Source organism: Lepisma saccharinum, chromosome 12, assembly GCF_977018435.1.
Source record: "Lepisma saccharinum chromosome 12, izLepSacc3.1, whole genome shotgun sequence".
In the NCBI taxonomy this organism is placed as follows: Eukaryota; Metazoa; Arthropoda; class Insecta; order Zygentoma; family Lepismatidae; genus Lepisma; species Lepisma saccharinum.
The window spans coordinates 35105820-35119544 of NC_139240.1; the positions used below are offsets into that span (position 1 = coordinate 35105820).

Here is a 13725-nt window from a genome sequence, read left to right on the forward strand (position 1 = left end):
ATGACAGCTTTCTAGATGAAAATGAATAAAGAAGTCCATGAAAGTGTCATGAACCACTTTTACGGACCTCAGAAAAGACCAAAATGGTGACAAAGTATCAGCTCAATCCTAGAAAATAACAATGGTGACTTTTCTTTCTCCCCATTGGGAATTAAGAGCGATAAAGAAAATTTTCCCAACTTCCCCATCTTACAAGTCAAACAGTAGTGTCACAAATGCAAACAGTCACTGCCTCTGCCACAGTATTACACATACGGTATATTCATAACAGTGAATTCAATATAAGCAAAGTCTATAATGGGTGCTTTCAGAGGAATTTTGATACATTATTATTCAGTAACATGATTTTTAAAAGAAGCCACTTTTGAAAAAGCCATTGCCAACATGGTAAAAAGCCCCAAGCGACTGCTGATTTCTTGCATGATATTTTGTTCAGTGATACCAGCTATTTTTTCAATGACTGTAAGTCTTGGTAATAAATGTTCCATGCACATTTGGCAAAACAAATTCCATGGTTGTTCCACATTTTCCAGGCAAATTTCAAATAAATTTCCTGATCATTCTGTGGTGCCTTAAAATGATAATAACCAAGTGTTAGGCATACAAAAAACACTTAATTTTTTCTTCACTTTTTCCAGGTTTTAGGATGAATTCCCACAATTCCCTGATTATTCTACAACTTTTTCACTTGTACACTTATAGATTTCCTGGTCAGCGAGAACCCTGTTATAGCAGAAAGTGGAAATTTAGGGAGCTTTCAGACCATATTGGGAGGTGACAGTTGACACAAGACATGGGGATTTCACACTGAAATGACAAGCAATATGACTCAAACCTGTGTCTCGGGCATACTGTGCCATTGATATTCCAACTGAGCTACCAAGCCAGCTCTGGTAGAGCAATAGCAGGTACCACATACCCAGGTTCGAGTCCTGGTCAAGCCTTCTTCATTTGGATGAAATTTCTACATAAGCAACATGCGACATGAGATTTAATACCGAAACAGCAATTGACATGGGCCCATTCAGTCAAAAGCAAAATATTCAACACATATGTGTGAACAACAGACTGATGTGGCACGATGCATGGTATTGAGAATACAGCCTAGTACATGAAGTGTGTCATATCGTTTGGGTTCCAAAAGTGTGCATTTATTTCAAAAGTTTGGTTTCCAAGAGACACTTTTTGCTTTAATCTGAAAACTCCTTAGAATAATGGTTCCCAAAGTGTGCAGCATGCCTCCCTTGGGCACCTTGGCTGGCTTACAAGGTCGGCGCGAAAATGTTTCAATATTTTTACTCAAATGGCTTGTTAGACTACACATGGTTTTAGAATCAGACCATCACATCAATCAAAATATGTGCTTATTTAATATTCCTAACAAATTAAATCTTTCTGAATTTGAAATGTGTGTGTTAATTTTTTAACTAAAGGCAAACAACCTAACCACACTAACTAAAGGCAAGCAACCTAACCACACTAACTGAGCATTGCAAGTGTTAGATAGGCCTACATTTTGGCTTGGGGATCGAGAAAAATTTTGAAACACTAAGAGAGTCATTCGGGAAGTTCGGGAACCCCTGCCTTAAAAGATGCTCCACACTTACCATCCTTGCTAGGTGATTCCTTCCGCTCGGCCTCCTCACTGTGACGCTCGTGTCTCTTGCTTCTCTCTTCCCTTCTCTTACTCCTGTCCTTATCCTTCTTACGATGCTTCCTCTCGTCATCATCTTTGTGACGATGCTTCTTTTTCTTCTTCTTTCGTGTTTCCTCTGGCTCCTCCTCCGCACTCAATGTTTCCTGGTAGAACCGCAACACTTGTTTTCTCCTTGACCTCTCGTCTCCCGAGTCTTCATCCGACTCTCTTCGTTGCTTGAAATCCCCGTTCTCCAGACTTGCGGGGCTGCTCACCTCGAGATCCAGGAGAGACGGGATCTTTTTCTCCTTCTTCCACTTGGGCATTGGTTTCTGATACACCACAGCGCTGGCACCTTCTCGTGGGAAATCCCCAAGAATTTCACGTGGGGCTGTCTCCAGATGCTGAGTGGGAGAAAGCAAGAAAAACAATTACTATATGAATGGAGTGCAAGGTTTTATTTTCAAAGTTTATACAAAAGGCAGACATCAGCATCTAAGTGCTTAGGCTAACTACAATATTTTAACCTTTCAATGCCATGTTATTTTACCTGAATACCTTCCTACTGCTTCCTGAGGAACACCAATGCTTATTTGGTTGAAATGTTTAATGGAAACAAAACATCACCACAAGGTATGTGTCTAAATTATTTATTTTTAAAAAAATTGAAAGCGCTATAGTGAGAATTTAAACAGAACTATTTTATACAATTTAAAATATCATCAAAGTTCTCACAATAATAATAATAATAATACTGTTTATTGAAGCAGGCGTGTTTTGGTCAAGAGTTGCTTCTACACAAACCTTATGTCTTGTGCATAAAGCAAATATTGTATTTATAAGAATAGACAACATACAATGAACTATAACTGGTAACATTTTACTAACTTTCTATTTATATCTTCAGCTCCAATAGGCTATAAGAAGCAACATGTAAAGCCTTCAATTAGTATAGAAATACTTTTTAAAGTAATCTCAAACCATGTACTATCACACTTAAATTTCAATTTCCTTGTATTAAATTACAATTACTACAAGCATATATATATATATAATGATTCAGTAACATTTCAGAATGCACCATCTCTTCAAGCCTTTATTTGAAAAGCAGTACAATTGCAATAGTGTAATAATCTTATGATGCATCAGTATTTACATCCTTGCATTTGTTGTAATTTTTATTATTCTTGTCACATTTTACATTCTTGGGGTTAATAATAGTAATGAAGATGAATGATGAAATAGATGGCACTCACTTAGGTTTCAACTTCTTTCACAAAGACTGACTAACATGCTTGTACACTCCTGTTCACATAAAGTGTCACTCTCTATAGGATTGAACAGTTGAAGAATGTGCCACTTTGTCTGAACAGGAGTGTATATAGCAAAATTCTACAAAACAAGTTTCATATTGCAATAAAAATTGGAAGTACAAAGAGAATTAATTACCGAACAGCTAAATTGAGCTTTTTGATACAACAGCTCCAGACAAACTTAGCAAATTTTTTCCTGTCTTACTTATGGGTTTGAAAGCAATAAATTATGAGGAAAAAAAGAGCAAAATTCTTTTATTTTTTACTTTTCACATGAACATTAATATTTAGCAGATCTGGTGTGAAGAAAAAATGCCAGGGAGAAAATATTGACTTTACTTACATTTCTCATGGTTTTTGAGAACTCACAAGTTTAAAATTTAATTTTTAAGTTCACTGTATACTTAAGAAATGTTTTGGATCTAGACCTATAATGTCTTGGGAGAGGGGTGAGGGTTTTGCTTAAATTAGTGTGTAAACACATTAACAAGTGTAGACCAGTGGCGAAGATATAGTACAAGCAATGCAAGCACTGCTTGCATAATTCGAATATATTTAATGTACTTAATGTTCTAACCGTATTTAGTTTCCATCGCACTCGATTTCGCGAAAAAAATGCGGCCGCAAACTCCCCCAGCAGCTCTGTAGCAAGCACCAGCCTCAATGCTTGCCTCCGAAGGAGTCACATGGCGAAGCGTGAAATTCTGGTGGAACCCGTTCACAAAGCTTCTACAAAAAGCTGTGCTTTTCGAGCTTGCGTGATTCCCGAAAATAGCCGAGTTCAACCGAAAGCAGAAGGATTAATCTATGGGCATGTTTCCAGCAAAAACTAGTAACGAATATTTGTCTTCATGAACACGTAAACAAGATCGCAAATATAATAATAATTGTTAGTCATAAAATAACTAAAAGAAGTTATTATCACTGTTCTAAATTCCATATATATCATATTATATTACAAATTATTTTAGATTTCGCGAAATGTAAAACGCGTAAAAAAAGTTGACATTGGGAGTTGGGGCAGTGGAATTTCTGCACCCCCGTGAAGAGTTTTCTCAGGGAGGGAGGGAAGATTGGACGGACCTTGGTCCTGCACCCTGCTTCCTGGTCGGTCCAGCTCAAATTACGCCAGAAGTGTTGACCGCTACCAGCGTTTGCAACTGCCAAATTATTTACGCAGTAATTCAAGTGAGCTCTTTCACAAATTTTACAATCAATAAATTGACTGCTTTTGAATAAAACTTGGGGTGAAAATAAAGCTATCTGAGAAAGAACTATCTACTGATATTTGTACATGGCATAGAAGTAAATCGTATACAATCTGCATATTATGAGCACAAGAATATGTTTTAATGATTGATTGATTGATTTGTTGTTTTAAGTCCACTTTATGCACAGTAAGGCTAATCGGGACTGGACCTACAGTTTAAAATGGGATCTGAAACACTTGTGCCTCCACCGGGTATCGAACCCGGAACCCCTTGATTACAAGGCGACGACACTACCACTGCGCCATCGGGGAGGCCCGAATATGTTTTAAGTTCTATTATTATAGACACAAGTGGTGTTCCCAGGATCTTTTCCTTTCTTTGACGTTTTTTCTTAGATATACTGGGCCAAAAGGGGGTTATGTCTACCATCCATCCCCCCCCTTCGCCCCGGGCATGCCATTGAATGACACTTTATTACTTAAATATTAATGTACATACTCGTTTTGCTGAAATGATTCTGATTCCTCCGTGTAATTTTTATCTCCAAACTGATATATGTTTCCTTTGTGACGGATAAAATTAAGGAAATAGGTTGGTATCACTTTCTGTTGTTTCAGAGATTTTCAAAGTGATCTTGTGTGGATGCTTGCATTTGCAGTTGTGGAAAGCGCGTGGGATAATGCGAGTGTTTGTTGCTTCGAGTTTTGTGCTGTGAATTTATCGGAATGAACGCGTATTTAGGAACGGTTGATGTGAAGTGCAGGTGTATTATTGAGCAATTGAAAATTGCTTCGTTTAGCTCGAGAGAGATAAGTGTTAAAATGAAAATCGTGGAAGGGGGTCGACCAACACCAAGAGTTTGAAATTTATTGTGGTGAGTACATCGTCTATGCATGTGTTTCTTTGCTTTGAAATTAATTTTTTATTGTTTGTGTTTAACTTTTTATTTAGTGTTTAAGTTACTCCAATGCAGTTTTTAGGGTGCCCAAAAATACTAAATTACATCATGCAGCGTAAAATAAACAAATGATTCCCATTTTTTTTTATCTAAATCGGTTTGGTCACCGTTTGACCATATTAAATAATAATGAACAAATAAAGGTACTAATAAGTAAGTAAGAAATTCCGTCTCCCTTTAGTCGTATGCAGAAAGTTCGCATATGCAAAACGTTTAATATCATATGAATAATGTTACCTGGATTTTTTTTAAAAAGTAAATGTGACGTTTGCTGATCATATGGTTTATTTTTAGTACAGTCACTTTATTACGATATTTTGACAAATCCAGCGACTGGGTAAATGAGGCTATAAACCTTGAATCTTTCCCCTCGGCATGTCGTTGTACTACATGTTTTGTTGTACTGAAACATTGCTTGCCTCCTTCGTAAGACTACGCTTCGCTACTGGTGTAGACACATAATATCAGTGGCTTATTCTAAAAATTTCACGTGTTTTACCACAATAATTATTATTTATTGTATATATTTCTTACATATATTAATTAGATATAATATAAATAAAACAACATATAAATTAAACAAAAACAGAAGTCCGACAACTTGAAATTTTCCGGCAATTTATATATACAGTCTGTCACAAAAAAATAGCACCACTGTGTTCGTGCTCCGCTATGAATTATGTGATCTGGCAACTGGTACGATATAGAAAACATTTTTTTTATTCCGAGCCTTTGAACCAGACAAGAGCAAGTATGGAGCATGGTCGCATACAGGGTGCATAAAAATCATGATTTTTATTAAATAATGCTAAACATGCAATTTCTAAGAGTGGTGTTATATTCTTGTAATGCACTGTATATGGAAAGAGTTGGTTTAGTGGTGGCAAAACAGGTAACTGTGTCATGCAACGTGGCCGTGTAGTCTAAGGTATCATGCCTTAGGCTCCGGCTATGGGACATGCACAGGTTTGAGTCACCTGGGGGAAAGCGTAACAGCTTTCTCCTGAGATTTTGGTCTGTGTATGGAGCCAGTGGCCACCCACCATCATGAGGAAATTAGGGAGCTACGAACCTTACATCACCCCGTAACTGATTGGATGTTCACCCACCTCAGCTGCCTGCAGTCCATAGGTAGGCCCTGGCCTTCACAGGTTGATGCGCCATGGGTTATATAAACCAGGTAACGTGGGAGAATATGCCACTGCATAATATGTACGAAGAATTAGGCTCACGTATAAAATTCTTGATATAAACTCTGTCTTCACAATGATGATTTAACACTTTCACAGACCTGGTACTATTTCCACTAAAGACTATTGTACTCATAGCAACACTTAAGACTTGCGACTTTTAAATACACAAGATAGACCACAAAAAAATCACCTTCTCTGTATGACTTCTTGATGGTGTCAATTGCTGCAATTGTATCTTGTATTCTTCTTAGTTTACATTGCATTTCAGACACTTTTTGGCTAATTGCGATGATGATGATGAAATTGTAATGACACTCACAAAGAAACACCAATGTGCAGGCCAGGATTCAAATCTGAAACTCTAGGCAGATATTGTTCATTGACTGCTAAATAAATTGGCCATCAAGTTCACTACATATAAATCCAATTACAAGTAAAATAAGAAAAGTATTACTATTAATTAAACAAATTCAGCTTTTCTTAGATGCTGATTGTTTTATTTTCTGATGTGCGAGTACTGTTTCATAACACCCTACAAATAAGGGTATACTGTACACACGGACAAACACAGACAGATACTTTGACAGAAAAACAGCAGAAATAATCAGTGAGAATGGAGGAAACAATTAATGGTTATTGATAGAGAAAGAGAAAATATGTGAACAGCATTAAATATTTGAAATACGAAAGGAACAAAAAGTGAATATGGCCAAAAGATTTGTCGTTGTGTTATTAAGCATATTTATTTATATAGAGTGCATATAAACTCTCAAAGCAGTGCATATTTTCCATCAAGACACCTGCTTGACCGAAAAACAAACGAATTAATGGGAAAATGTGCAATTTTGGACAAATAAGACTAAGAATGGATTATTTTCTTTCCTCCCACACAAAGAATTTAGAATATCAATGTAGTTCTCTAGCAAAGAGATGCAATTTTTATATATTTTTCTGAAAGGTCTAAAGGCCAAGGGAATCTAAATAAATAATGAGGTGGAACTGTTGTAGCAGTTTAAAGAAGAAAATAAAATCCATTCCTTTTTATTGGCTAGGGTTCAATTCCCTGATGGCATGGTATCTAACACAGTCTCCTTGCACTTTAAACTGTAGGCCCAGTCCCACATGTATGGGGATTGATGGACTATAGTATGCATGTTGCTCAATTTTCCTTTGTCTTTAATTCAGCATTTTCGTAGGTTACACTAACAATAATAATATGTATTAATGATGATTACATTAAGCAATGGTAACCATACCGAAACACCAGTACCCTGACCTATAAAGAGTCTAGATGACCCAAATACTCAACAGGGCCTCCCATTGGTATAGCGGTAACATCATCACCAGTAATCAAGAGAATCAAGAGTTCCACGGTCGATATCCAGTGGAGTAACAGTGGTTCAGATAACACTTTAAAATGTAGGTCCAGTCTCCATTAGCCTACATATACTACACAAAGTGGGCTCAGAAAAACTCAATATGCTCAAGTTACTTCAAAGTGAATTCAGGTATTCCTTTTTCACTGGCAGTACACAACAGTATGCCATACTAGCAGTGTTTTATATATGAGTAGATGAGAGTAAAAATATGTTTTAACGAAAAAATGCACATGTGTGGGTGTGGATGTACAATCATTTATGAACACACCACAATATTTTGAGTTCATATGATGAACACAATGGCAAACCAACACAATAACAAACCAACTTCAAGAGTACCAGAACATACTTTATTTTTGAAGGGTAGAATACATCTACGAAAGTGTTATGTTAATATGGCCAATAGTAAAAAGTTCAGTCGAGGTGCGTACAACTCTCATAATTCATTCATCGATTGATTTGCCTTATTTTACTTCGCTTTTTGTGCCACTTTTGGCTAATTTGCGAAGATGAGGATGAGTGATGATATGATTAAATTGATGAATGGACACACTCAAACATCCATGACCAGGCCAGGATTCGAACCCGGGATCCCTGGCATCAAAGTGTGATGTGCTAATCACTCTGCCACGGGATGCGGCACAAGTTTCATAAACTGAATGGTACAATATACCTCTCAAGGTTCACACCTCCTGTCAAGTAGCTTTTCATTGGATGATGCATGGTCAGAGTATCAGGCCATTGGTGTTTCTTTCAAGCAAGCTTCCAAACAGCCTTCCTACACTAATTTCTGAGCTCCCCTTCAGGGTATTGACCTGGTATAAGATGAGCCTACATAGCTTATAAAATTCTCGCATCATATTTTTCAAATCAAAGTAGACAAGAGTTCTAAGGTTTAATTCAACCATATAAAACTTGAGCTTCTGATATAAATTTTCTACAGAACAAATAATGGATGTGGTATGTGTATAATTAAAAGAACTTGGATGTAGGTATGGTTATCATACTCTCCATGAGATTTAAACACAGAAGCAGCTTTAGAAGATAAATAGATTCATACTTAGCTGTAATAAAATCAACAGTTGAAACCAAAAGGATAAGAGTTTCAGAACCTGTTTACTTACCTGTTAAACCATGAGAATTGCACAGGAAGTTATAGCTTCCTTTATTTCTCAATAGATGGCAGTACTGACTATATTTTGGAATATTTCCATTATGGTTTCTCGCTACATTTTCAATATTGAGAATATATTTGGCGTTAAAAAATAATGCAAATTCCCCATAGGAACTGCTGAGTTCATTGGAAGGTTTAAGGAATAGAAAGAAAGGCAAACTAAAGGTGAAAGTGTTGATCATTTTGAGGCAGCTGATGAAAGTAATGAGCAAATGATGACAAATTGGTCCCTACCCAGTACATTGGCCGAAAGTATAATGTAAATTTGGCTAATATTTTTTATGAAAATAGAGTTTATTTTCATCAATTGCAAACATGATTTGCAGCATGAAGGATATTTTTTTAGATAATTTACAGTTGTGAAATGAACATTTTGATGGTATGCAGATAGTGGAACAGGATAAGGGAACAGTAAGGAAAAATTATGCTTTTGGTGGTAATTCACATTTAAAAAGTTAGTCAGTGTATATAGCTTATTTCATTCTGAAAAAAAAAATGAATTAAGTGCAAGGAAAGTTTAAGCACTTTGAAAATGCTACAAGTTGACCAGCATTAGAAGTATTGGAAAGTATGGGTTATATGTAATTCTCCTCTCCACGGGAGGACACTGAAGAGGACATCTTGGAAGGATGCTGTTACGATGGATGGGAAATGGATGAGAAGGGGATTTGGAGGGGGTACTCATGTACCGTACCTTCAGCAAAATGATCCTTTTTTCCTCTGTAAGCTCCCCATGGCTAAATTTGCACTTGTCACCGGAAAAACACTCGAGACCAGTGTGGTAAAACTTGCAGGGGAAGTCGCTGTGCATGTACAGGCATTTCTCCTTCTTTGCGCAGCAATCCATCAGATAAAACTTGCACAGTTCCATTTTCCGAGGTGGGACTGCATCGTGGGAATACGGGCAACTTTCCCCCTAAGAAACAAAAAAGTTGGAAGAGAAAAAAAAATGCCATGTTTAACAGAAAGCCCCTTTAGGAAAACTCCATTTTGAAAATGGAAAAAAAGGCATAGGAGGATACAAAAAAAAAATGGGCGTGCAGCTATCTACTCATGCAACAGACCATGCATTACTACCAAGGCATGAGAGCATGCACTAACGAGCAACAAACGCTTTTCACTTCAAGAGTAGATTAGTTTTCAGACAGACACAAATTGACACAAAGCTAGGTATAACTTATCTGTAGCGTATTCTCTGTAATCCTGCCCTCACAGTGGTCCAAATGGCACCATGTTTGGTTTCCTATCCATTTGCAACCAAACATGTCTGAACATTATGTTAAGGCTTGACTGAACCTTTGGCGTACGTCAGGGTCAGCTGTTTGCAAATTTTCCTTTCCTTTCGAAGAACTGCTATAACATTCTAAAATCTCAAAAACATTACATATTTTATAATCCTTCTAAAGCATATGGTTTCCTTTCCAATAGTTCTGTGGCTACATAAGTCTATTAAACTATTGATAATATCTAAACAGCGAAAGTAAACCACATTAAGATTCACGTGAATGCTCTAGAAAGAATTCTAAGCATATGTAATTTTTCATATTTTGGAATATCACAGCAGTTTCTTTAAAGGAGAGGAAAATTTGAAAACAGCTGCCCTGGCATCGGCCAAAGGAGCCTTAAAGGAGATGAGGTACAGTTTTGCTTAAGATGCACATTTATTTATATTATGTAAAAATACACACCAATATAAGGAAAAAGATTTCATTTGATTTAATTTTTATTTAGCGTTGCATTTCCGCCACTAATCACAAGAACGAGGACGAGTGGTGATATGACGAATTTGATTAAAGAGCACTCGCCAAGAACATCATGCACAAGCTGGAATTCAAACCTGGGACCCATGCCATTTCCATCATGGAGGTAGCCATTAGAGAAAAGAGAACAGTAAGTTCTAAATTTCGGATGTGTCCTCACTCTGAACTCAAAATAGATTATTAAGATAGAGTATGATGAAAATATTAATAAATGCGTTATGATTTCCATGTACTTATGGGGAACGAAAAAGCTCCCTGAAAGTTTACACTAATCGCACCGGTATTTTCGTAATATCCGTGTGCTTATATCAAGTAACATTTTTTCACATCCCATGTAAAAATTCACCCATGGGAATGTGTAGATATCCCTCTTGCTTGAATCCTCATACTTCGTGAACGAAACTGTACCTCATGTCCTTAAAATACTTACGCTGAGTGGTGAATACTTCTCCTGATAAAACAACTTTGCCATTCATAAAGAGTAATGGGAACAAATAATTTGTTACCGCCACAGTAAAAAAAATATTTTATTTATTGATGTATTTGGTTTACTTTTCTTCACTTTTCTGTCACTTTTGGCTAATAGCAACAATGAGGATGAGTAATGATATTATGAAAGTGGATTGATGAAGGGGCACTCACAAAGAACACCCATGTCCAGGCTGGAATTCGAACCTGGGACCTTGGTGTCGTAGCTCGCCAGGTAGGTCCGCAAAAAAAAAAAATTAAACATCAGAAAAACTGTAGTGAGCACTGTCAGACAACAAAACAAAAGGAAGTTGTAAGAACATGCAAATTACTTCATTGAACACATTGCTTTCTGATAGTTAATAATAATAAATTCCAGGAATGTAACAGTGTTGGGACATACTATCTTTACAGTACATATTCTGAAGATGCATGCCTTGCTAATATTTCTGGTTGGATTCCAGACAATAATATTTTCCCCACTGTGAATGCATGTTGTATCCTAGAGATATAATTGAGGACTAAAAGTGGTAAACATTCACACTAGTGACCTCTTTACATGCCCTTTGAACTACTTAAATGGCTACCAGCCACATTTCACTTTTACCACATTATAAAGCATTGCACATTTCACAGTTTAATGTGGAAAACTGTGTTTGAATTATTGTGGCACTTACAGCATTTACCAATTTTAGTCTTCAATTACGTATATGGCATGCAAAGTAGAATTATGCCTTTTTAAACATTGCAAATTACAATAACAATAAATTGAAGGTTTACAAAATCAGATTTGTGAACAACCTTTCAATACTCTCCCTATTCACATAAAATTGATTTTGGAAATTTCAGATCTATTACAGTGTTATCACCCCAGACAAAAATAATTTCTCAGTTTGACTGACATGCTTTATGTATTGTTCTATTAAATAAACACGTGTTACTTTATAGTATATAGTATGAATGTTTTGACAATATGTTTATGAGTACAAAAATTAGAGGACTCCATTCTTTACTAAGTCCTTTTTAATTTTGTTGTCTGACATTTCTCACCTTTATCATCTAACTTGTATTTCACATCTAATATTCTTTCTGCCACCTTTCATTCATAGCTCGTGCTCAATACGTACTTATTTCAAGCTGTTTTTTGCACCAAAAACTATTTTTCTTTTCGGTGTTATCATGAGGAAAACCATTTCTAAATATATTGCCAACCATTAGGGTTACATAAAATAAATCATGCTGATATTTCCTCTTCATCTTCACCTATGAAAACATTCATGAAACAAGTTTATGCCTTTCAAACTAACAAAACTTAACTGTGTTTTATTTACAATTCTGGCATATATTGTTTCCCTTCACACTATATTTCAACAGTTTGTCATCCTCAGATGACACATGACTATTGAAATATAAAGGGGAAAAAATGTATGCCAGCAATATAAACAAAACATCTGGAAGAGTTCATATATTATATATATATATTTATATTTGCTTTATTACAATAAAACATTACAGCACTAATTTCTAAAAATTAAGAACAAAATAAATATATCACTAACCAGTGGCAGCGATTAGGGGGGACCGGGGAGGGGGGCATTTGCCCCTGCACTTTTTGCCATTTTTGCCCCCTCACTATGCTACACCTTATCTACAAAGGGAAATATACTGTCTTTGTCCCCCCCCAGTTTTGGCACCTTGCCCCCCCCCCCCCCCCCCAGTTTTGGGACCCAATCGCCGCCACTGTCACTAACTAAAAATAACAATACAGTAACTATATGCAAACTAAAAACGTAAATAAATTAAAACAGCCAATTCAGAAATGGTTTAATAATCAGAATTAATATACAATAGTACATAGAAGTTAATAAACATTAAAATATTGTCCTTTATAGCACACACCCAAATCAACTATTTCATTTCATTCTGCAACTAAACAGCTGTACACTAAAGCACATAAACTTGCCACACAGTTTCATACATAACAGTAAATGCAAGCTGAAATGCATTCAAAAACCTTCACCATAAATTCAAATATAGGACTAAAGGGCAGTGCTCGAAGTGGATGGGGACGCATTCCCCCCAGCCGACTTAAAGCTTGAAGCAATTATCCCACCCCCTAATATCCACTTTGAGCACTAATAAAGAGTGTTCTTAACTTACTAACAGCATTACAATTCATACATTACCGTAAAAGCAAAATATATTAGTAATCATTGTTTCTATTTGAAGTGGAGTAGTAAATTAATTATGATATTAGTTTATATGTATCATATTTGATGCACAAATTGTATGTCAGGTTCATGTCTAGGGTTTCGTAAAAACTGAAACAATGTACCTAGGTAGCAACAATGGAATCAATTATTTGTTATCAATATACATGAAAAGCAACAGTTATGGATGAAGGCACCATCTTATTCTTTGAAGCAAAGAAAATACAACTAAGGGATGTTAAACAAATAGTTTTCTTCAAAAGATTTGATTTTGATCTTTGTTATTTAGTATTGCTTTTCTGCAACTTTTGGCTAATCGGGCAGTGAGGATGAGTGATAATATGATGAAATTGATGAAGGGATGTTACCAAAGAACAGCCATGCCCAGGCTGGGATTCGAACCTGGGATCCCTGGCATTTTAG

At 36.2% G+C, this 13725-nt stretch overlaps 1 protein-coding gene across 4 annotated transcripts in view; it reads right to left on the reverse strand.

Annotated features, from left to right (window-relative positions):
• Nucleotides 1-13725, reverse strand: part of LOC145995967 (uncharacterized) — a 62572-nt gene that overhangs the window by 9873 nt on the left and 38974 nt on the right. For 3 of the 4 annotated variants that reach the window (XM_083132052.1, XM_083132051.1, XM_083132053.1), the window contains exons 5-6: nt 9559-9780; nt 1608-2040 (exon numbers count right to left, since the gene is read on the reverse strand). In XM_083132052.1, coding sequence (XP_082988178.1) covers nt 1608-2040; nt 9559-9780 — 655 coding nt within the window. The remainder of the gene's footprint in view (nt 1-1607; nt 2041-9558; nt 9781-13725) is intronic. The other variant, XM_083132054.1, reaches the window with a different exon arrangement.